At 47.0% G+C, this 25,004-nt stretch overlaps 1 protein-coding gene and 1 long non-coding RNA gene across 5 annotated transcripts in view; one reads left to right on the forward strand and one right to left on the reverse strand.

Moving 5' to 3' along the window:
* CEP72 (centrosomal protein 72) overlaps positions 1-24,248 on the reverse strand; it is a 52,906-nt gene extending 28,658 nt beyond the window's left edge. For 2 of the 4 annotated variants that reach the window (XM_077879678.1, XM_077879677.1), the window contains exons 1-7: positions 24,117-24,248; positions 18,444-18,571; positions 17,289-17,481; positions 13,992-14,100; positions 5,918-6,096; positions 4,466-4,648; positions 1,946-2,247 (exon numbers count right to left, since the gene is read on the reverse strand). In XM_077879678.1, the coding sequence (XP_077735804.1) occupies positions 1,946-2,247; positions 4,466-4,648; positions 5,918-6,096; positions 13,992-14,100; positions 17,289-17,481; positions 18,444-18,571; positions 24,117-24,198 (1,176 nt within the window). In that variant the 5' untranslated portion in view covers positions 24,199-24,248. Of the gene's footprint in view, positions 1-1,945; positions 2,248-4,465; positions 4,649-5,917; positions 6,097-13,991; positions 14,101-17,288; positions 17,482-18,443; positions 18,572-23,045; positions 23,184-24,116 lie in introns of those variants that run through there. The other 2 variants (XM_077879679.1, XM_077879680.1) reach the window with 2 other exon arrangements.
* LOC144302403 (uncharacterized) lies at positions 892-4,644 on the forward strand. Its single transcript, XR_013369259.1, has 3 exons — positions 892-1,262; positions 3,254-3,532; positions 3,610-4,644. It is a non-coding gene; the product is annotated as an uncharacterized LOC144302403 (long non-coding RNA).
* Positions 24,249-25,004: the final 756 nt, after the last annotated feature.

Genomic DNA, 25,004 nt, shown 5'->3' on the forward strand with positions numbered 1-25,004 from the left:
GGCCCTCCTGAACCAGTCCACAGGGACTCCTGGAGGAGACCCTTAAAGCTAGTCTCCACCTAAATGCTCATCAGACCACTGGCACCAGAAAAGCCCTGAATGTAATCAAGTCACACACTGGACCACATGGGTGGTCAGGCCAGGATGATGTGGCAAAAAGGGCTGCCAGGAGAAACTATCAAGGCTCTACCCAGTGCCTGGCCACAACAGTGCTATATCAGCATGTACATCAAAGTCTCTCTCCTCCCTGCTTTTAGAAATTACTTTACCAATCTTTAAAAATTATCAAGGAAGAGAGGATGGCCTCTGCTCTCCTGACCACTTTCCAAGTATCCTGGGATTTGGGGGTGGAGGGGAGTAGAAGCTCACATCCATCTCCAGGCCAATGACCAGACCTGGGACACAGGCTAGTCCCAGGTGCCCAGGCAGCAGCTCCAAGCAGAAGACTAGGGAGAGCCCCGCCTAGTGCTCTCCAGTTAGCTAATATCCAGAAGGCTTTTCTACAATGAACTTCTGAAGACCCAGAGACTCTGAAATGAGGGGAGGCAGGTAAAGCCACTTCAGGGGGGACAGCTCCTCACCTCCTGCCACCACTGCCACCACTGCCTATCAGGAGCAAGCCCAGCAAGTGAGCACTGCTTTGCCCAAGGTCACACTGGGGGTAGGGTGGCATGAAAACACTAAGGCCTGGCTGCTTGCTCTAACAAGCTAAGGCTGAGAGCATCTAGGTGAACATCTGGCACCAACACCTCCATCAGAAGCTGTATCTGCACATTTGTCCTTAGGCACAAATGACAGAGCCAGGGTCCTCAGTGCGCTCACTCAACCTTCTGTCTCCCACCTGAGGAACATAGGGTAGTGCCCTCTGCGAGAGGATGATCACCATGAGGCTGCAGCCCCAAGCCAAGGCTGCAACTCCTCCTGTAGTCACAGCCCTACAGTGACTGTAGGAGTTCTCCAGGCAAGGCTCTGCACCTAGAGAGGTCCATCTTTGGTGAGTGAAGCCAGGCCTCTAGGGCACAGGGAAAGGCTGGGCACGTTCCTATCTCAAGCATATTCCTCATTCGTCTTCCTTCCCTCAATCCAGACCATGAGAGCCTAACCATACAATGACCATACCCTCTATAAGGGCAGCCCTCTGATGCACAACCTACAGCAACCACGCCCGGAAGCCAGCCAATCACCTACAGCAACCAGCCAGGAGGCCAAACCATGACCCCTGTAATGATTGGTCCAAAGGCCAGAACTTGACCAGTTAAGTGGTAAGTTCCCTAATTTTTCTCCCTGTTTACAACTCAGGACTGACCACAGGAAGTCAAATCACTCCACTAACCAACCACATGGGAGGTCAGGCCTCATTCCCCCTCCCCCATGCTCCTCTCACTCCCCTCTCCCACTCCCCTGCCAGCACTGGGTGTGTCTGCCAAACCAGCCATAGGGCAGACTTCTTGCCACAGTGTGCCCTGCCTATGCCTGCCTGAGGTCAGCCCTAATTCCCACAACTCTGTGCCTTCATCTCCAACCAAGCCAGTGACAAAGGCAACAGAGTCATTACCCATATGTGGCTCTGGGTCACTCAGAGGGTGGGAGGACTCCCAGTTCCTACCCAGGATGAATCCTGTGTTAAACCACAGGATGCCTGTCCAGGACACCCTCACAGTAGGACCCCCCCCGCCATGGTTCTCTGGTCAAGATGATGGACCTCACTGCTGAGACAAGCACAGCACAACTGCCCCGGCCTGTGCCTACCCTCTCTCCTTCAAAGCACTGAGCGTGGCGTGAAGTGGTGTGGAGCCCAGTAATACCCTTCCAACAGACCAAGACATAGCAAATGCCGGGGAGAAGCAGGTATGGAAGCTTCTCCAGGGAGTCTGGTGAGCACAGCATGGGAGCAGGGCACAGCAGGGCTCAGCAGCCCCCTGCCTCACCATCCTGTCCTGCTCACCTCTCCGCTGCCACTCCTGCTGTGGGGCCTCTCCTCTTCTGGCTCTGAGACCTCTGAGTGAGAAAAGGTCCTTTCACTCCTGCCCTCGGAGGCACTGTGCCTGCTCAGAGTCTCCTCAGGGCTCGAGGGCATGGCAGGCTTCTCCAGGTGGCTCAGAAACTCCTGGTTGGCGGGTGCCTGGAATCTCCCACCAGGCATTCTTCGCTTCCTGTACTTTTCAGGAACAGGCAATGGATTTACCACCTTTTGTGTGGACAAACTTGACTTCTGAGACACGGCTGGGTCCTCAATGTCTGCGGAATCTGTAAGGAGGGTGGGATACAGCCCTCAGCAGACCAACTTCCCTGGCACAGTCATCACTACAATAGTTTAAAAAGGTGTGCATGCCTGTGTGTGTGCGTGTGCATACACATGTAGAAAATCCACCCAAAAGTGATAAAACTGAGCTAAGAGCTTTAAAAAAATCAATTAACCAATTACCGTGTTCTTGACAAAGACACGTACAACAAAGAGAAGGGAGTAAAAACCTAGAATTAGGGGGCAGCCCAGGTGGCTCAGCAGTTTAGCACCGCCTTCAGCCCAGGGTGTGATCCTGGAGTCCCCAGATCGAGTCCCACGTGGGGCTCCCTACATGGAGCTTGCTTCTCCCCCTGCCTGACTCTCTCTCTCTCTGTGTCTCTCATGAATGAATTAAAAAAAAAAAAAAAAAGAATCTTAAAAAAACACCTAGATTTTGGAAATTACAAAGGGTTTTAACCAATTTGCCCCTGCGTACCTCAGGCCCCTGTGCACTGTATCCCTCCCTGCTGTGGTCTTGAGGCAGCACAGCTCTGGGCTCTGCCTGGGCCCCAGGTCCACACCCTCCTCTCCAGACCACCCCTCCAGTCCAGGCCGCTCTTCCCGGCTCTTGCTGCTGCATCCCAGCATGGCTTCAATGTCTCCACAGTTCCTCAGATCTGCCATCCGCAGCCAAACCCAGGACTTCCCCCCCAGCAAACCCGTGTCTCAAGCACTCGTGCCTTGAGTAGACTGTAGTCCTCCACCTGCTGGGTCAGAAGTCACCTGGACGTCCCTTGCTCCCCCAGCCCCATGTTCACTGCTGAACTTCACCAAGTCCACCCGACCACTGCCTCTTCCAGGGACGGGTCTGCTGTACCCACTGGGACAGACCTCCCCCACGACCTGTCCTCTAAAAGCAAACACACAGCAGTCACTCCGTGCCATCCCAGCCCTGCCCCAGGGACAGACACTGCCCACATGCTGCCTTACCTCGCCCTGTGACCTGTGTTCTTCCTTCTCCCCCTCCAGCCCATGGCCACTGCTTGAGCCCACTCTCCCAAAATGCACATCTGAGTCTGGCCACCATGAAGCAGAGCAGCAAGCCACGGTGAGGGTAAAAGTAAAGTCTGAAAGCCTTAACACCCCCTTCTGGATGCAGAAGATAGAAAGACTGAAAAACTGTGCTGGGTCACAGGTGTCTGAGGAGAAGCAACAATTAGATATGCTGCGTGCACCTGGATCAATTCCTGGACAATGTCAATGGAATGCCTGGCAAAACAGGAACAGGGTCCGTGGGTTAAGTGGCAGGTAGGTTTGTGGCAAAGTTCATGTCCCTTTCTGGAGAGTTAAATGCTCCTTATTCAAGAAAGTGTCCTTGCTTTCAGGAAACTATGCTGAAATGTTTAGAAGAGACAGGACCTCCTGCTCCTGTTCCAAGTCCACCCGACCACTGCCTCTTCCAGGGACGGGTCTGCTGTACCCACTGGGACAGACCTCCCCCACGACCTGAAAGTTCCAGAAAGACCAATGACAGAAAGTTCCAGAAAAGACCAATGACAGTATGTGCGCACACATGTGCATACATATGAACGCACACCCGTGCAGACGTACATATACATGCGTATGCCCACACAAAAATGCACACACATACATGGTGGGGAGAGGAGGGGCACACCAGAGCAAATGCGGTAAATGCCAACTCTGGGGGCATCTGGATAAGGCAGATATGAAACTTCGTTGCTCTGTGAATGAGTAGGAACCCTGTGCCACTCACAGACATGGCACCACTGCTGAGCCTCAGGATACGGGGACAGTCACAGCTGTCCCCTCCACCCCACTCCGCAGTGGCCACAGGCAACCTGAGTGGGGTCACCAGCACAACCTGGCCACTTCCCCAGGCCCCCGTGACCTCACCTGAACTTGCTTCAGGGACAGGCCAGGTGAATTCACACTGGGAGGTTTTCTGACACTTTTGCCAGAGGCACGCATATGACACTCCCATTTAACAGATTTACTTCTTGTCATTAAATTTTAAAATGTAGTTACTGTCATAACCTGTATGTAGCTGTGTGTGTAGAGAAAAGCACCGCGGAACTTACAGACGAGGACTCTACGATATGGATCTACTAGACATTTCAGTGTAGGAGACTCCTTCCTAAGACAGTGTAGGGGGCTGACGGCAGGCACAGTGACAACACCGACCTGCCAGGGAACTGGCCAAGGCCACGTGAGCCGGCTTACCTGGGTGTGGGGTAAAGTGTGCATGCGGCCCACACTGTGGCGGGAGCTCCCCACAGTACTGGTGCTGGAGCCTCTTCTCTGGACCACACCCTCGAGAGCTGCCTTTCTTCCTCTCGTGGCCCTTCTTTATGGAGTCCCCACACTGGTGCTGCATTGAGTGGGGACTCAACAGATGTCCAGAGTCTATCGTATCAGAAAACATTTTACAAGTTTTATTTCATCAGAAATTCCCTCTTAACCTTCCGATCATGTATGGCAGCTATCAAGGACACAATGAAATAAGAAAATGGTGACTGAGCAGGTGGATTCATAGGTGGACCACCCAGCTGAGGAAAAAGGGCAGCATGGTGCTGGCACCAAGACACAACAAGAAACAAAACACCACCCGGAATAGAGAGAGAGACTCAAGGCAACTGAACTCACACACATGCCAGTCACCGGAAGAGAAGACAGTCTCTTCATGAGCACAAGGCAGACAAAGATTTCTTGTCGACAAAAGGACACCCAAAAGCACAAACCATATGAAGAGCAGAACTGACCACCTGGATTTCATCGACAGCCTCTGCTCTGAGAAGCACTGTTGGCAAACAAAGCAAGCCACAGATTGGGAGCGTCTGCAGCACTTCCATCTGAGAAAGGGCTCATGTGAAGACAACCAAAGAGCAGGCACTCTTATGACCAATACCAAGGAGAGGGGAACAGGAGGGGAACAGACCCAAACAGCCGTGTCCCATCACAGTCTTCAGGGAAGTGTGTGTCAGAACCTTGAGGAACCATGCCCTCAGAGGAGCCAGACCTGAGGGAACCAAGACCAAGCTGGCGGGGACACCCAGAGTGCAGAGGTCCTCATGCCAGCCACTGAATCCTGGGATTTCAGCCCAAATTTGTGCCTCAACCTATGGCTGTCTTCAGGAAAATTTCTTAGAAACTCAAAACAGAAGAAATGGAGTAGTAGCATATATACAAGTCCTGGTGGGGAAGAGGCCCTGAGCAAATACCATGAAGAAAGCCACGTGCTGCCAACACTCAGTAACATCTGCGTCCAGTCTAAAGTTCTGAACCCAGCAGGTTGAGCGTTCAGCGTCTCCTAAGCTAAGTGGATAACCCCAGGGGGGGTGGGTGGGGAGGGGATGGACACTAGTGTTACCAGCCACAGGATACTTTATGTCCTCATCTACTCTGCCCTTTTAGGTCCCCCTGTCAGTACAGCTGTAGTCAATCTGAGAAAGGACACTTTGAACAACCACGCAGAACAATATACTTAATATACTGACAGGTATCACAATTCTCTAATCCAAACTACCGGTAGTTACAAGTTCAGAGACTTCACAAGGATTCTGTACATAAAGGTGAGTTTTCTGGAAGCACAGCTTTGTGCTGGGGAGCCAGAGATCACCAGCCCCCCAGCACAAGCTGGGCCCCCTGGGCCCTTGTGGTGGAGTAGAAGCCTACCTTGGGAACTATGGAGGTCAGTCTCTTGCTCCCTCAGGCTGGAACTTGTGCTCCCAGGAGGGTTGCTCAAGTCCCACTCACACTCAGCGATGAGATTCAGGACTGCCTCGTCATCTGCATCCATGACCAAGCATTTCTTGGCCGAGGGGTCAGCACACATGGCCCTAGAGTGACACAGTCTGCAAGGAAAAGCAAACTCAGTGCTGTCGCTCAAGCCTGCATCCCGCACCAGTGCACATGGACCCTGTAAAGGAAGACAAGTGCCCTGCCAGCACGGCCACAAGGTCTCCAGGGAGGAGGAGCTGGTGCACAGCAGAAAATAGCTCTGGGTGCCTCTACTAAAGAAGTCAATGCAGGACTTCCCCAGGACAGGCACTGATGAAAAGAAGGCCCTGTAATGTCGCCATGCCATCTGAACATGGTATGGAACCCCAGTAGGGTCTGCTCAAGAATGAAAGTTCCAGAAAGCTCCTATTCTGATATCCCCTAGTGTGTTCTCTTCCTAGCATATCTGCAACTTGACACATGTGATCAAGAAACTTAAAGGATATGGTGTTCCTTTAAGACACACGTGATCAAGAAACTTAAAGGCTATGGTGTTCCTTTAAATTTGGTGTTCCAAATTTCTATCTTTATATTAAGTGAAATCTCTCCACACTGACTGAATATAAAGTGTTCTATAATACAACATCCCTACCAATGGTGACCCTCCAAATGAATGCGAACACACACAAAGGGAGTTCACTTCCAACACAGGCAGCTTACAAAATCTCTTCAAGATAACATTCAATCATATACTATGAATGTTGGTTTTACGATATCTGATTATACTTTCAGAAATCAACACTATTTTCTACTCCTAAGAGTTTTCTTGCCCACTGCAGAGGGAAGGGACTTGGGTTCTCTTTCTAGGTCTGCCCACAGAAACCTGACACATGACACATTTCTATCTTGTGGGTCTCCATGTCACCTCTAGATCATGAGGCTGCACCCTGTCATCTATTAGGCACTCTGAGCTCTAAACTCCGTGATAGTTCAGCCTTGAGATTGTCAAGGACAAGTAAACCACAAAATATTGTTGGAAGAAATTAAAGAAGACATGAATAAATAGAAACACATCCCATCTTCATGGACTGGAAGACTTAACATTGTTAAAATGTCAATACGCCCCAAAGCAACCTACAAGAATCAGTACAATACCTATTAAAATCTGAATGACATCTTTTGCAGAGACAGAAAAACACATCTTAAAATGCATCTGGAATCTCAAGGGACTCCAAATGGCCAAACAATCTTGAAAAAGAAGAGGAAGCATTAGAGCTCAGATATGGCAGTAATGCTGGCATTATTAGACTAGGATTTAAAACAACTCTAAGTAATAATGCTAAGAGGTCTAATAGAAAAAGCAGACAACATACAAGAACACATGGGAAATTTAAGCAGACAATTGGAAATTCTAAGAAAAAATCAAAAAGAAATGCTAGGGATCAAATACTGTAAGGGAAATGAAGAAAGTCTCTGATGGGCTCATCAGTAGCCTGGACACAGCCAAGGGCACAATCTCTGAGCCTGAGGATAGCTCAATACAATCCTCCAAAGCTGAAAAACAAAGAAAGAAAAAGCCTGAAAAACCCCACAGTAAAATACCCAAGAATTGAGGGACAACCATAAGATGTAACACATGCTTAAGAAGAACATCAGAAAGAAAAGAGAAAAAGGAACATAAAAAATATTTAAAGTCTGAAAATTTCCTCAAATTAATGTCTGACACCAAACCACAGATCCAGGAAGCTCAGAGAATACTGGCAAAATAAACACCCAAAATTTACATCAAGGAATATCATTTTCAAACTGTAGAAAATCAAAGGAAAAGAAAAAAAATGCTAAAATAAGCCAAAGGGAAAAAAACATTTTCTGTGTAGAGGAATAAATACAAGAATTACATCTGACTCCCCCTCAGAAACCATGTAAGCAACACAAGAGTGAAGTATTTAGATTACTGAAAGAAAAAACTACCACCCTAGAATTTGGTATCCTGCAAGATTATCCTTTAAAAGTAAAGGAGAAATAAAGGATTTCTCAGAATAACAGAAATTGGAATATGTTGCCAACAGACATGCCTTATAAGAAATGTTAAGTCTGGGATCCCTGGGTGGCGCAGCGGTTTGGCGCCTGCCTTTGGCCCAGGGCAGAATCCTGGAGACCCAGGATCGAATCCCACATCGGGCTCCAGGTGCATGGAGCCTGCTTCTCCCTCTGCCTGTGTCTCTGCCTCTCTCTCTGTGACTATCATAAATAAATAAAAAATTAAAAAAAAAAAAAAAGAAATGTTAAGTCTTTAGAGGGAAGAATGATACAGGTCAGAAATTCAAACCTATATGGAAAGGAAGAGCATTAGAGCCGGAATAAAATAAAAATTTTTATTTTATCTTATTCTTAATTGATCTAACAGATAACAACAACAATATATTTGATTATGGGTGCCCACATATTAGATGCATGATTATAGCTTATGCATCGTGAAACGAATGACAGCATCTGTAATACAAGGGACAAGAGAGTAGAATTTGGAACGTTTTGTTAGTAGGAGGTATTACCACTACTTGTGAAGTACTGCAATAGTATTTGAAAGTGGGCATGTAGTAGTTGTGAAGGTCTCCTTCATACTCTAGGGCAACCACTAAAAAAAGTAAAAATGTAAGTATATCTGATGTGCTAACCAAGGAGAGAAAATGGAATAATACACTCATTTACAACCACAAAAGGAAGAAACAGAGAAGACAAGAAAAGGAACAAAGAAAACAAGAATGAACATAGTAGATAGATATAAATCCAACTCTATCAATACCACTTTAAACATCAATAGTCTAAACATTCCAATTAAGAGATTCAAGAACCAACTACACATTGCCTACAAGAAACCCATTTATTTATTTATTTATTTATTTATTTATTTATTTATTATTTAAGATTTTATTTATTATATTCATGAGAGACACAGAGGCAGAGACACAGGCAGAGGGAGAAGCAGGCTCCATTCAGGGAGCCCGACGTGGGACTCAATTCCGGGTCTCCAGGATCCAGCCCTAGGCTGAAGGTGGCGCTAAACCACTGAGCCACCCGGGCTGCCCAAGAAACCCATTTCAAATATAAAGACATATACGGATAAAAAGTAAATGGTTAAAAACAAGTATATCATGCTGACAGTATTCAAAAGAAAGCAGAAAATAACTACATTAATTTCAAATGGAATAGACTTCAAAGAAAGGAAAATTATCAGGAATAAGAGGGGCATTACAAAAAGAGAAGATCAATTCTCCAAGAAGACATTAACATCCTTAACCTGTATGCACCTAACAACAGAGCACCAAAATATACGTGGCAAAAACTAACAGAACTACAAGGAGAAACAGACGAGTCCACTGGAGACTGGAGACTTCAGCACCTCTATACCAGAAATGGGCAGACCTGGCCGGCAGAAAATCAGTAAAGGACACAGTTGAATTCAAGAGCACCACCAATCAACTAGACATACCAACATCCACCGGCCACTTCATCTAACAATAGACTACACATTTTTCTCAAGCTTACATGGAACATTCAGCTAGATAAGTCACACTGGGAGCCATAAAACACATCTTAACAAACTTAGAAGAATTCATAGAATATCTGCTCTGAGACCACAATGGAATTAAACTAGTAATCAGTAACAGAAAAAGAACTAGAAAATCCCATATATTTGGGAAATTAAAAAGCAAATGGCTAGATAACAACATATGGCATGAGTCAAGAAATTTCTAGAGAAATTTAAAAATATCTTGAATTAAATTAAATATATCAAGATTTGTAGGATGCAGTGAAAACACTACTTGGAATATAATTCATAGCACTGAATGCATATGTAAGGAAAATAATAAAATCTACAATCAATAATCCAAGCTTCCACCTTAGGAAATTAGAAAAACAGAGCAAATCAAATCCAAAGTAAGCAGAAGAAAAGAAATAATAAAGATTAGAGCAGCAATCAATGAAATTGAAAACAGGAAATCTACAAAGAAAAATCAACAAAACCAGAAGCTCGTTCTTTACAAATAAAATTGAAAAATCTGTATGCCAGGTTATAAGAAAAAAAAAAAGATACAAATTACTAATATCAGAAGTGAAAGGGGGATTGTGATGACAGATACCATGAACATTAAAAGGATAATGAAGAAATACCGTGAACAACTCTATGCCTACAAATCTGATAATCTAATGAAACGGACCAGTTTCTGGAAACACACATTCTATCAAAATTCACAAAAGGAGAAATGGATAATCTGAATAGATGTGTATATATCAAAGACATTGAATCAATAATTAATAACCCTTTAAAACACAAGGTCTAGATGGGTTCATCGGTAAATTCCAACAAACACTGAAAGAAAAAAAATTTTTTTTTTTAAACTTAGTCTTTTAAAAGTTCTTTTTTTTTTTTTAAGACTTTATTTATTCATGAGAGACACGGAGAAATAGAGAGGCAGAGACACAGGCAGTGGAGAAGCAGGCTCCACAGGGAGCCTGATGTGGGACTTGATCCCCAAACTAGGATCATGTCCTGAGCCAAAGGCAGACGCCCCCAAACTAGGATCATGTCCTGAGCCAAGGCAGACGCTCAACCACTGAGCCACCCAGGCGTCCCTGAAAGAAAAAAATTTAAAAAATTAAATTAAATGAATTCTCTATAACCTCTCCAGAAGATAGAAACAGAGAGAATACTTCCTAAGTCCTTCAATTTGGCCATCCTTATTTTAACATGTAGAAAACTACAGGCCAATAGCTTTCATGAATACAGATGCAAAAATCCTCAACAAAGTATTAGTATATTGTATCCAACCATGTACAAAAGAATTATATGCCACAACCAAGTGGTATTTATTCAAGGAATGTAAGGCTGGTTCAACTTTTTTTTTTTTTTTTTTTTTTTAAGACTCATGACAGACACACAGAGAGAGAGGCAGAGACACAGGCAGAGGGAGAAGCAGACTCCATGCAGGGACTCGATCCCGGGTCTCCAGGATCACTACCCCAGGCTGAAGGAGGCACTAAACTGCTGGGCCACTGAAGCTTCCCTGGTTCAACATTTTGAAATCAATGTAATCATCACATCAACGGATTATAAAGAAGAAAACTCATATGCTCATATCAACGGATACAGAAAAAACATTTAACAAAATCCAACATCCATTCATGATAACAGTGATCAGCAAACTAGGAATAGAGGGGAACTCCTCAACTGGATAAAGAACATCTAAGAAAACCTGCAGCTAACATGACATGACACTCAGTGGTGAGAAACTAGCTGCTTCCTTGCTAAGACCAGGACAAGGCAAGGATGGCCTCCCCCCCTTTTTAAAAAGATTTTATTTATTTGACAGAGAACAAGAGAGTGAGAGCACAAGCAGGCAGACAGTCAGGCAGAGGGAGAAGCAGGCTCTGTGCTGAGCAGGGAGCCCAACACGGGGCTCGATCCCAGGACCCAGAGATCATGACCTGAGCCGAAGGCAGACACTTAACCATCTGAGCCACCCAGGTGAAGGGTGGCCCCTCTCATTCCTTCTTTTAAACATCATACCAGAAGTCCCAGCTAATGCAGTAAGACAAGAAAAGGAAATAAAAGGTATACAGATTGGGAAGGAAGAAATAAAACTGACTTTGTCACAGATACATGATTGCCTATGTAGAAAACCCCCAAGAATCAACCAAAAACAAGGAAAAAAAAATCTCCTGGAACTAATAAGCAATGATAGCAAGGCTATCAAATACAAAGAGTTATGAGTCGCATTGTGTCCTCCACAACCAAGATATGAAGTCTCAAAACCCTGTACCTCAGAATGTGACCTTATTTGGAAATGGGGTCTTTACAGAGGTAATCAAGTTAATAGGAGGTTAGGCTGGGCCCCTAACCCAACCTGACTGGTATCTTTTGGGGAAACTGGGATACAGAAGCAAACATGCAAAAGGAGAGATTCTGTGAAAAGACAGGAGGAGAAAAAAGACAGCCATGTGAAAACAGAGGACTGGAGAGATGTATCTGCAAGCCAAGGAACACCAAAGATTTCCAGCAGACTACCAGGAGAGTCATGAAGTAGATTCTCTCACACAGAATCAATTCCTCCAACACCCGGATTTCAGACTTCTACCCTTAACAACTGTGAGACAGCAAATTTCTGTTACTTTAAGTCACCCAGTCTGTGGAACTTTGTCACATCAATAGGAAAACTAATACACAGGGTTAATATGCAGAAGTCAACCTCTTCCAACATACCAGTAATGAACAAATGGCATTTCAAATGAAATAGGGTAGTTATTATTTACATTAGCACCCAAAAAATAACAGCTTATGTATCATTTAACAAAACACGTACAAGATCTGTTTGAGAACTACAAACCTCTGACACATGAATCAAAGAAGAAATAAATAAACGGACAGATATTCTATGCTCACAGAGACGAAGACTCAATATTGTCAAGGTGTCAGTTCTTCCCAACTTGATCCGTAAGAATTATTGCAATCCCTGTCAAAATCCCAGCAAGGTTATTTCATGGATATTGACAAACTGATAATTTATATAGGGAGGCAAAAGACTCAGAACAGCCACCAAAATACTGAACAACAGTCAGAGGTCTGATACTACCTGACTCATAATCAAAGAGGCTAGGAAACTTTGTAGGGTTTGTCTCTCTAGGAGCCACCAAGCCCATTCATGAGGCTCCACCTTTATGACTTAATCACCTCCCAGACGCCCACCTCCTAACACCATCACCTAGGAGGGTTAGAATTTCAATATATGAATTTAAGGGGCCACGAACATCCAGACCATCACACAGGGTAACAGGAATAGCTGTCTACACAGTAATTAACCTAGTTTGGAATGGGGACGTAAGGAGAGTGGGGGCTAAAGGGGATCTGAGGAACAGGAGACCCCAAGGATTTAAAATTGATCCTGAGACATTGGAACAGAAACTGGCAATGTATAGCCACAGGTCCAATCCTGCCCACTACCTATTTCTGTAATAAAGTTTAATTGGAACACAGTCATTTGTTCAAGTATTACCTATGGCTGCTTTCATGCTACAAAGGTAGAATTCAAATGTTGAGAACGAGATCATGTGGTCCACAAAACCAAAATCATTCACTCTCCAGTCCTTTTCAAAAAAGAATTGGTCAACCACACCATCAGAGGAATTTAAGGATGAGCTAAAGCACTTAATGCAAGAAGAAAACCATTAAAAGCTCCAGACAAACAAAATGGTGTATAAGCGCATATAATCGTAGCACATTACAAGCAATATAAATACTGCCTTAAAAATCAACCTGCAAACCACAAAGACACTTTATGATTTCAGAACACATTTAAATACTATTAACCTTCACAGTGTACAGTTAAACCTAACAATGGAGCTGACAGGAGCTGGGAGGGGGCACGGAAGTGGGCATAGGCAGACAAAAGATCCCACTCCCACAGCTCAACTACATCTGGCAGAGCCAGCACGGCCACAAGACACTGAGCAGAGAACACAAAAAGGATCATATTCCATGGACTGTACCGCTGGGGTCAGAGAGGAAGGGCCTGTGGCAGGGGTCAGTGACTGCTTAAGGTGCTCACACCCATAAAAGGTGATGTGTTTGCATGTTTGGAGATGAGCGAGCAACTCAAACAAAACCTGCAAGCAGAAACAACTGCAGAAGCAACCAATGATTGTCTCTGAGGACGGGGCTGAGGCAGCGGTAAGGGGCTGTCATTTCTCATCACACGCCTCTCACACTATTTGATTTTACATGTATTACTTTAATAAACTTTTCAATATTAAAAAAGAACTATGGAAAACACGGACAAGAGAGGGCGAGAGACACAGTCCCACCATCTCCTTGAGCCCCACTGGCATCTGAGTGCTCCCTTTCCTCTTTTGGACAGCTCCCCTTGAAGTGGCAATCAGCACACAGAAGTCTATATCTTTTAGGTAAACAGTCTACTAACAGGAGAGTCTGAACAGCTCCTCTCAATGTTCAAATAACCACTTCTGTTCATACCTTCCGGCTGTGAAAACGGCTGGGAAGCTCTGCTTCGAGTTGAGTGACTCCTCTGATGCAAACTGTAGCCGGGATGCTTTCCGCTCACTGTCTCTCACAGGACGATCATCTAGGGATAAAATGCCAGAGAAATCAGCAGCCACCACCATGAAGCAGGTGACAGGCTCCAATGACCCAAGCCCCACAAGAGTCCCTCCCAGAACCCTTGAAGCACCTGACCTTCCCCTTGGGAATAAGGATGCTTCTATCGCACACCCTGCAGCACACTGCACCTGGCTGGGACTGCCACCACTTGCTCACAGACCTTCCATCCCCTGGGGCCGGCCGGCCCTGCCAGAAGTATCCCCATAGGCACTGGGTCGACCCAGTGAAGGAATGCTGGGCTGTGTGGCTACACTTGGTTTCCCAGAGATGCCGAGGACTGATTCCGAGAGGGCTGGCCTACTCACATAAAGCTACTCCTCAGACACTACACTTTGGAGGCAGCCTGCAGCCCATAGGAAAAGAAATCCACATGCAATTCACAAACAGGCACTTCCTTGGCAGCACGTTCACCTTCTTTTAATACACATTCTGGGTACCCAATGAGGTTCTTGAACCACACTGAGCACATGTGAGTTGTCTCTGTAGATAAGAGTCCCGAACATGTTAAAGAGAGGATGTCGTGGCCACGTGTTTGGGCCTAGGGTTTACATCCTCAGTTCCAACGTTTCAACTGTTCCCACATGTGTGCCCCAGAAGGCCTCTACTTAGTTCTTACTCCTCGGTCTTCCCTTAGAATATCTGAGGTTTAAGATGGTTCCCAACATCAAAAGTCAATGCTTTGGGGACACCTGGACGGCTCAGTCGGTGAAGTGTCTGCCATCACCTCAGGTCATGATCCTGGGGTCCTGGGATCAAGCCCCACAACGGGATCCTCGCTGAGTGGAGAGTCTGCTTTTCCCTCTGCCTCTGATCCTTGCTGCCCCCCTGCCCTACTTGTGCTCGCTTTCTGTCTCTCAAATAAATAAAATCTTAAAGAAAAAAAAAAAAGAAAGTCAATGCTTTGGACCATTAACACATCCCACCACAGAATTAATATTACAATGGTTAAATTCCAAACCTGCTTCGCAAAGAGCATTTAATCTATGGCACACTCCAAAAAGTATACCATTACAAAAAGCAAATGAATAACAAATCAATAACCACTGTCAAAGTGGAAAACAAAGGAGTTGTGCAAATCATACACAAGTGCCTCTGGGGGCTATGCCCTGCTGCACGTGGGACACCCCAGGAGCTCCCCTCCTCAAGACACAACTGCCTGAGAGATGCCATCTCTCATGGCTTGGACACTTGCCTGATGGCTAACACACAGCTCTACTCACTTAGCCTTTGCTTCACTTCTGAGTGAGTTCCAAATCCCCTACTCTAAGTACACTTCTCTGGACTGTCCCACTATACACTCAGACTCAACACAGTTAAAACCAATGCAAACGCATTTCTCCCCAAATCTATACCCCCTTCTGACTTTGCAATACTCTCCTCTCCCAGACCCCACAGCCCCCAGCACTGAGTCCCCATATGCTCCCCTCGCTGTTCTTCTGTCCACACTCCTCCAGGGGCTCTCAACTTCTCACCTGGAACCCGTGATGGCTCTGATCTTACTGGGGACCCTGTTAGTGTATATGCTTCCAAAAGGAGCACTGGGTACCCTGTTGGGTAGAGTGAGCCTTCTAAGGGTTCTGGGACTCCCACAGGACTCTGACCTTCAATTGTGTTCCTTTTGCACACCTAAAGGTATCCTTCTTATGTCCCTTCTCCACACAAACACTGTAAGATTCTGAATCTAAAACTTTTAAAACAAAGGTAAAATAATGATTTAGGATTGGAAATGGCAAGATTTTCCCATAATATGGACTAATAATGCTTCTGAAAAAGAACCAGATTCAACTATTCATAACTTAAACAGTCAAAGAAGTTAAGAACATCAGCCTTTACTCCTCCTAAATGCCTAAAAATTAAAACTAAACACTGAAATTCTAAGTAGGCTTGAAAATAACCAGTGTGCCAATAGGGAAGTTGGTCACTGATACCCACAGCCCATCCCTATGCCCAGGCCCAGGCAGGTGTGGCCTAGCAGAGTGGCCAGGCTCCCTAGAGCCTACAGTTCACCAGTGCAGAGTGGGGGAGAGGCCCTGGGAGAGAAGCCAGCACAGACTCGTGCAGCAAGGTGTTCATGAGAGAATCTATCTACTCACAGCCAAGAGATGTAAAACATGGAGTCTCCAGGACACTGGATGGACACTGCCAGGACAGGAGCCACAGTATGCCCACAGTTCAGTACCTACCACACACAAGAACAGTGGAGTATCTTCCCTGACAAGTGCTGCTGTGATTTGGGTTTTACTTTGGTTTCATTAGGTCAGCACCCAGAAGATGCCCCCCAACCTCACCAAGCAGTGAACCTGAATGCCCCCCAACCTCACCAAGCAGTGAACTGGCCCTCAGGACTGAGGACACACTGATCACTGAGAACACAGAACACTGCCCTTCCAGCAGACATGCTCACACCGCCACTACTCAGCACTTACACCCTCTTCACATGGGACTGTGGGCATGAGGCTCCAGGCCCTCTCCTCCATGCTCTAGCACTGGACGTGTGACACAGGGTAGGCACTGGCAGGGCCACCAGCCACATGCTCATGGATAAAACAACTCTTGGTAGCCGGGGAGGTGGGTGGGAAGGTGCCACTATGGTTTTCCCCAAGCAGACCCTCCCAACTGGGCATGGCTGGTGGGCACTCCAGAAACTTGGCCTGTGAGCCTGACACAAAGATCTGTTTCTTCAGGGACATGGGTTACTAAGCCAGTAGGTGTCTACACCTGCCAAAAGAACCTCATACTCTCCTATACCTATCCTCTGGGAGAGGGTATGGCACATACACTTCTCTTCCTGTATCTAACCTTCCAGGTGGATGTGAAACCAGGTAGAATCCAACTGCCTAGTGAGCCTGAGATGAAGCCCAGGGAGCCAGGCAAGGAAAGGGCACCAGACGTTCAGAGAATATATCCAAGCCAATCAGCTAGAAAGTGGAGGGCCAGAAATGATCGTGCAGCCTGGCCCCTACCTGTGCTCATGGCCTTCCTCAGCAGGTCTGTGTGGCCAGAGCTCCCTGCCCTCCTGCCAGGCACCATTCCAACAAGACTCAACCTGAGACACAGGGACTCAACCAGAGGAGTAGAAAATCAACTTCTAGCATAGAGAACACCTATTAGTGCTCCTGTGAGCAAAGATGTGAGCATAGCCATGTCACCTACCTAGCTGCCGGAGCTTCGGGAGCATGTACACAACAAAAAGGCGGTAATCAGATTCATTCTTTACGACGGGGTTCAGCCGGAAGTCCACATCTGTGAGTTCCGTCAAGGAGTGGAGCCAAAGCACTTCTGCTAATGAGGAGATACTGTTGTAGTAGAGATTGAGACTTTCCAACGCAGTCAGGTACTGAATGCCCTGTCAACAGGACAAAATGCAGAATCAGTTCACACTTCTACAAACATTGAAACGGACCATCAATATGAATCAACACCAACTTAACAAATGCACCTGCAATGGCCATATGCCACTACCAGGAAGAGCACAAAGACAGAAGTGTTCTAGGTAGGAGGCTCCGTGTCTCACACTGGAAATGGCCATTCGGCATGACATGTCACATTCACAACAGTCCTAATGGCACTGAGGATGGCCTGTATCTACTGAGTTCTCACTATTTCATTCAGTCTGCACACAATCCAGGTGTGACACACAACCTCACACCACAGAGTAAGAGCTATTACTGTTCCCACCATACAGATGAGAAACCAGCTGCACAGACTGAGAGATGACCCAGCACAGGGGGAAACTGGGCTGAGACTCACAGGTGACTCTGAGCAGGGCCCCCACCCCATGTCAGGGGCACACTCTGTGAAGGGGGCAGGAAGTCATGAGCAGAAAGTTTGCACAACTTTCCCACTTGCCATCACCTGGGTGATTTCTTCCTTGCTTACGAGGACCAAGCACCCACATCAGCAACACTGCAGGAAGCCTCTCACTCATGGCACCGCCACGCAAGGGTCTGAGGCCACCAAGAGTCAGACTATGAACAGATGTGAAGTGCAGAATGTGGATGAAGAAAAGCACAGCTGAGACAGGGATGGTAATGACTGACACACACACTAGTCCTTCAGGCCTTATTTCAGTTCCTTTAAAGATACAACTATTTTCATCAGAGATAGGACTTCTGGTTGTTAAAGTCATTTAAAGACGTAATGAGATGCATGAGAAAAACCCAACGCCTATAACTGTGGTTAAGCATACGGCCTACACGTAAGCACAGGTATAAAACAGACTGCATTTTTTTTTTTTTTTTACCATAAATGTACTTTCCACTGCTGATAGCAATTAATATTCTTTTAGGAAACAAACCTAAAACTTACCTCTAGGCTCACCAAGGAGTTGCGTGAGAGGTCTAATGATTTTAGACCCGTTAAATGCATCAAGGAATTTCCTAGGTGAGTAATCTTTTCTTGGTAAGTTCCAGGAATAGATAATGACCGAAGTTCAGCTAAGAACAGAAAATGATGAGACTTTAACCTTACTTTTTATTTTTTATTTTTTTTAACCTTACTTTTTAGTGGAAATAAATTACTGTAATAAAAGTGAGCTATAGCAACCTCAGAATCTGAAAAAATCATGAAAATAATGTAACTCGTTCAAAGTTTGAATACCGGTAAAGACGAATTGCTAAGGTTTTAGCTTGTTTACCTTCAAAATGTCTCTGAGCCCTTGCCCTGCTGCCCATCCCCTCTGCTTCTCCCCTCAAACCCTCTCCCACCACCAATACCCTCCTAAGTGGGCTCGTACTTTGACAGCTGGCTGTTCAACTCCATTGCCCATGCAGCCTTCACTTAGAGATCACAATCTGAAACCCACTGGTTAGCTAACCCGACTGCTTCATGCCAGTCACAGGCGAGGGCACAGTGCATGCTCTATGCACCACATGCCTCTGCATGGCACACTCAGTAAATGACCATGAAGTCAATGTTGCTACAAAGTTAAGTTTCTGTAATCAAAAAGACAGTTTGGGTCTGGGCACACCAATGTTTTAAAACACATCTCAATTTAATTTAAAACTGGTCTGTGGGCCTCCATTTCCAGAAAAGACAGAATAAAACCATTTCACCCTATTCCTACTCACATATTATGACTAACTCCCTGGACAACAATGCATAAACCAAGCACCAGACAACTCTGAAGTGTGTGGAACGGGTCCACATCTAGGGACCTCAAGAAATGTCACGCAGTGAGGGCCCTGCATTGGTCTCAGGGCTGTCTGTTTGGTCTTCTATACATCCCAATCCAAGTGCCAAAGAAGCTAGCAACCCAGAACCATCAATGGACTCTAACATGTAAGGGTAAGCCTGTGGTCCAGGGTAGAAGGACCAGGATGGGGGGCTTGCAGCACATGCTCCTGACACCAGCCCCACACTAGCTCCATACACCTGCCACGCACAGTGGCCAGCGATGGGACTATGCGAAGGGACCCTGACTACAACTCCAGCTGGGCTGCCAGGAGGTGGCCCACAAGCATCTATGGAGGCTATGTGAGCAACAGGAGCCTGTCACCACCTCAGAAACAAGGCAGTGCCCACTCAGTGCCAATACTGTGTAATGAGATTTAAATCAGGAACAGCCTCCTAATACCCAAAATGTCCATGACATAATAAAAAAATGACCAAAAGCTGGAAAAAAAAAACTCAATTTGAATGAGAAAAAACAATCAACAGACACCAACATGGAGATGACAGAAGTCAGAATTATTTAACAAGAGTTTTAAAGCAGTAGTTCAATGAACAATTATCAACACTCCTAAAACAAATGATAAAACGGGACCTTGGTCAAAAAACAGAAGACATAAAGAAACAAAAAGAAATTTTAGAAATGTAAAATACAATAACTAAATAAAAAATACCCTACAGAAGCAGCTCCGTAACAGAATGGAGATGACAGAAGAAAAAAATTCAAAGTAAATGCAAAGATATTGATCAAAATTGTACTATTTTTCCAGCAGAGAGAAAACAGACAAAAATAAATAAAGAGCAGAGCCTCAAGTGTCCATGGAAAAAGATCTAACATTTCTGTCAAAGTTCCAATGCAGTTCCAATTAGAGTTCCAAGAAGAGAAAGAAAAGACATTACAACTAAGAAAAAATTCTAGCAATTAAAGAAATAATGGCTGAAAGCTTATCAAATTTGGCAAAAGACATAAAGCTACATATTCAAGAAGTTGAGAAAACCCCAAACAGAATAAAGACAAAAAAAAAAAAAAAAGCCACCCCCAGATACATCAGAAATAAACTTCTAAAAACTAAAAACAGTGAAAGAATCTCGAAAGCAACCAGAGAGAAACGGTGTGACCCACAGAGATAAAACAACTCCCAGGGCAGGGAGGGGATTACCCTTCAGAACGGAGGTGGCCTGAAGGAAGGAGCACCACATTTCTGGAGTGTCAAGTGCTGAAAGAAAGAGTCTTAGGTACTGAGGTGAAACAAAGATATTTTCAGATGAAGAAACAAGACAATATGTCACCAGTACACCTGCCCTAAGGCAATTGCTACAGAAAACTTCAAACATAAAGGAAGGATAACAGAAGAAAACCTGGAGCATCAGAAATGAAAAAAATAATGAAACAGGTAAACATCTAGCTAAAAATGTTTCCTTCTAATTTAAAATTGTGGACGACCATAAAAGAAAAAAAAAAGATTAATGTGGTTCTCAAGGAATACAGAGAAAATATTTAAGACAACTAAATTATAAAGGAGAAGAAAACCAAAGAAAACAATGGGTGTAAGGTTTTGACATTTTGCATGAAGGGGTAAAATGGCCATACAAGTAGAGTGTATTAAATTATACAAATCCACTGCAATTTATAAAGCAACCGCTAAAAACACTATACAAAGAGATATGCTCAAAAATATAATAGATAACTCAAATGAAACACTAAAAAAAATCCTCAAACCATAGAAAGGCAGGAAAAGGGAAACAAAAGAAGAAAATAATAAAGTGGCATGCTTCAGCCCTCACATATTAACAATTGCATTTAATGTAAACGGTCTAAATACGCTCTAAAAAACAGAGGTTGGCAGAGTAAATAAAAATGAACTAACTACACACTAATCTACAAGAACCTTATTTCAAATGTAATGATGTAGGTTAAGTTTAAAGATTAAATTACAAATAATGGGGAAAGATGTGCCCCGTAAAACGAATCCAAAGGAAGCTGGCATGGCTACACTAGTAGATGTCTCAAGGACAAACAGGTACACTGCGTAGTTACAAGGGTCACTCCAAATCCTAAATACTAATGCACAGCTTCAAACATATGAGGTGAAAAGAGAAACAGATGAATCCATGATTAGGATTAGGGGTTTCAACACTCCCCTCCCAGTAATTAACACAATTGCTCGGCAGAAAATCAACAAGGATAAAGAAATGATCATCATCAGCCAATAGGATGTAACTTACACTTACATAATACTCCACCCAACAACAGAGTACATTCTATTCAAGTGCACTTGGAACATTTCACCAATTCAGACCAGATCTTGGAGCAAAAACAAACCTCAACAAATTTAAAAGAATTAAAATCATACAGCATATGTACTGTGACCATAATGGAATCACACTAGAATCAGTAACAGAATGAAAAAAAGAAAATCTCCAAACACACAATGAGAAAACACTCCCAGATAATCCACAGGTCAAAGAGTAAGTCTAAAAAGTCTAAAAATACACTGAACTGGGGCACCTGGGTGGCTCACTAGTTGAGCATCCGCCATTGGCTAGGGGAGTGATCCTGAGGTCCTGGGCCTGAGTCCCACATCCGGCTCCCCACAGGGAGCCTGCTTTTCCCTCTGCCTGTGTCTCTGCTGCTCTGTGTCTCCCATGAATAAATAGTTTTTTTAAAAAATATATATTGAAAATGAAAATATAACAAAATTTGTGAATGCAGCTAGAGCTGTGCTTAGAGAAAAATTTACAGCACTAAATATTTATACTAGAAAATTAAAAGGCCTCAAATCAATAATCTAAACTCTCACCTCAAGAATCTACAAAAGAAGGGGCGGGGCACCTGGGTGGCTCAGTTGGTTGAACGTCCCAACTCTTGGCTTTGGCTCAGGTCATGATCTCAGGGTTGTGGGATTGAGCCCCTACTCAGGCTCTGTGCTAGTCCTGGTGCCTGCTACGATTCTCTCTCTACAAGCCCCCCACACCGCCTCTCTCTCTCTCTCCTCCTCTTCCCCCTACCCCCCTTAAAAAATCTACAAAAGAATAAAAAATAAATGTGAAGTGAGAAGAAGAAAATAATAAAGAACAGAATCAATGAAATTTGAATCTATGAATACAACGGAGAAAACCTCAACACACTGAAAAGTGACTCAATGAAAAGATTAATACACACAGTTCACAAACTCCTACCAACTCTAAAAAAGACAGAAATGACTAACATGCAGTATGGAAGAAGGGTTTAGGGTTTCAGGACAGAACCCAAGACCTTAACAGGCTAACACAGGAGCATGACAAACAACTCTATACGAATAAATTCAACAACTTCTTTGAGAAAAATCAATTTTACAGATCCCAGCCATAATTCCCTCACCCGAGAAGAAACTGGTAAGAAGAGTTGTATAACAGATAAATTAAATTTGTAATTTAAAAGCCTCAAACACAGAACGTTCCAAGGCCACAGAGTTTCCACGGGAAAACTCCATCAAGGAAGAATGAGCATCAATTCCACCCGACCTGTCCTAGAACACCGAAGAGGAAGCACTCAGCTTTACCCTGCTGCCAAAACCAGAGAAAAACAGGACAGAAAGAAAACTGCCGACCAGCATCCTCCGTGACAGAGGATGCTCCTGCGGAGAGGAACCGCAGGGCCAGCTCTTCCACGAACGAACGAAGGCTGCTGGTTCAAGGCTGTTCTAAAAGCCAACCCAAACCGCCTTATTTAGGGGTAAAAAAATAAAAAATAAAACAAACCCATAAGGGTCGTCAGTGCTCTTCTTCGTTTCTGCTCAGGTTACGACCTCTGGGTCCAGGGACCCAGTAGGGCTGCCCCGAACCGCTCAGAGGAGTCTCAGAGGAGTCGGCTCCTCTCCCCCTGCCCCACCCCCGCGCCCTCCCCACCACAGGGCCTCCCTCCCCCACCACAGGGCCCCTCCCCCCGCGCCCTCCCCACCACAGGGCCTCCCTCCCCCACCACAGGGCCCCTCCCCCCGCGCCCTCCCCACCACAGGGCCTCCCTCCCCCACCACAGGGCCCCTCCCCCCGCACCCTCCCCACCACAGGGCCTCCCTCCCCCACCACAGGGCCCCTCCCCCCGCGCCCTCCCCACCACAGGGCCTCCCTCCCCCACCACAGGGCCCCTCCCCCCGCACCCTCCCCACCACAGGGCCTCCCTCCCCCACCACAGGGCCCCTCCCCCCGCGCCCTCCCCACCACAGGGTCCCTCCCCCCGCGCCCTCCCCCACCACAGGGTCCCTCCCCCCGCGCCCTCCCCCACCACAGGGCCTCCCTCCCCCCGCGCCCTCCCCACCACAGGGCCCCTCCCCCCGCGCCCTCCCCCACCACAGGGCCCCTCCCCCCGCGCCCTCCCCACCACAGGGCCTCCCTCCCCCCGCGCCCTCCCCACCACAGGGCCTCCCTCCCCCACCACAGGGCCCCTCCCCCCGCGCCCTCCCCACCACAGGGCCCCTCCCCCCGCGCCCTCCCCACCACAGGGCCTCCCTCCCCCACCACAGGGCCCCTCCCCCCGCGCCCTCCCCCACCACAGGGCCTCCCTCCCCCCGCGCCCTCCCCACCACAGGGCCTCCCTCCCCCACCACAGGGCCCCTCCCCCCGCGCCCTCCCCCACCACAGGGCCCCTCCCCCCGCGCCCTCCCCACCACAGGGCCTCCCTCCCCCCGCGCCCTCCCCCACCACTAGGGCCCTCACGGCTCCTTCGACGGTTAAGAAGAGCGCGTCAGGACGCCGCGCCTCTGGCCCGACCCCGTCGGCGGACGCCGGGGGGGAAGCTCGCTCCCTCAGCCGGCCGCCGCCCCCGCCGCGCACCCAGGTCGTGGTGAGGCGCCAGGCCGCTCTTCTCCCGGATCTTCTCCTCACACAGAACCAGCCACGGGCCCGCAGGCGCCATACTTTCAAACGGCACGCACCTGCGCCCGCGCCTGCGCAGTGGGGCCGCGGGGGATCCGCGAGGGGCGGGGCCGGGTCGGGAGTGGGCGGGGCCGGGCGGGGGCGGGGGCGGGGGCGGGGGCGGGGCGAGCCGTCGCCCGCGGGCCTACCAGGCTCGCAGGGAGCCCTGCCCTCAGGGGGCGCGGGGCCCTCCCCGGGAAAGCCCGCCAGCCCGTGGGGTCCCTGCGCCACCTGGGGGCCCCGCACGTGGGCAATGACGTCTGGGGTCCCAGCCCGTGGCTCCTCCGCTGACCATCCCTCTAGGATCTTTACGGAGCATCGTGAGAAGCACTTGAGATCATCAGGGTTTAGGGAAGACCCCGTTCTAGGTCCCAATGTGCCCCAACCAGCCAGGTCCATGGGGTCACCCCCTCCCTACCCCCTGTCCTGGTGTCTAGGGACCCATCTGCTACCCAAGATATGAGCAGCCTGTTGGCAAAGTCAGCTGGCATCTCACTGCCTGGGTAGTAGCATAGGGGGCTGTTGAGCAGGGCGTGTTGGGGAGGAGTATGGGGGTGCACAGCATGGTGGGGTTGCTGAGCCACGCAGAGTTTCGGACCTGGCCTCCCACAGCCCTTGCACTGGTGCAACATCTTTTGAACTGGCAAGTGTGCTGTAAGATTGTGTTGACCTGGCTGGGGTGCTGTGGGATTGTGTTGACATGGCCAAGGTGCCATGAGGTTGTCGTGTAACTGACAGAGACTCCATTCCAGGTAGCCTGTGTTTCCTTTCCCAGGGATCTGGGCATGTCCCAGGCCCAGCAAGCGG

The sequence above is a fragment of the Canis aureus genome, chromosome 31 (genome assembly GCF_053574225.1).
Source record: "Canis aureus isolate CA01 chromosome 31, VMU_Caureus_v.1.0, whole genome shotgun sequence".
Classification (NCBI taxonomy): Eukaryota; Metazoa; Chordata; class Mammalia; order Carnivora; family Canidae; genus Canis; species Canis aureus.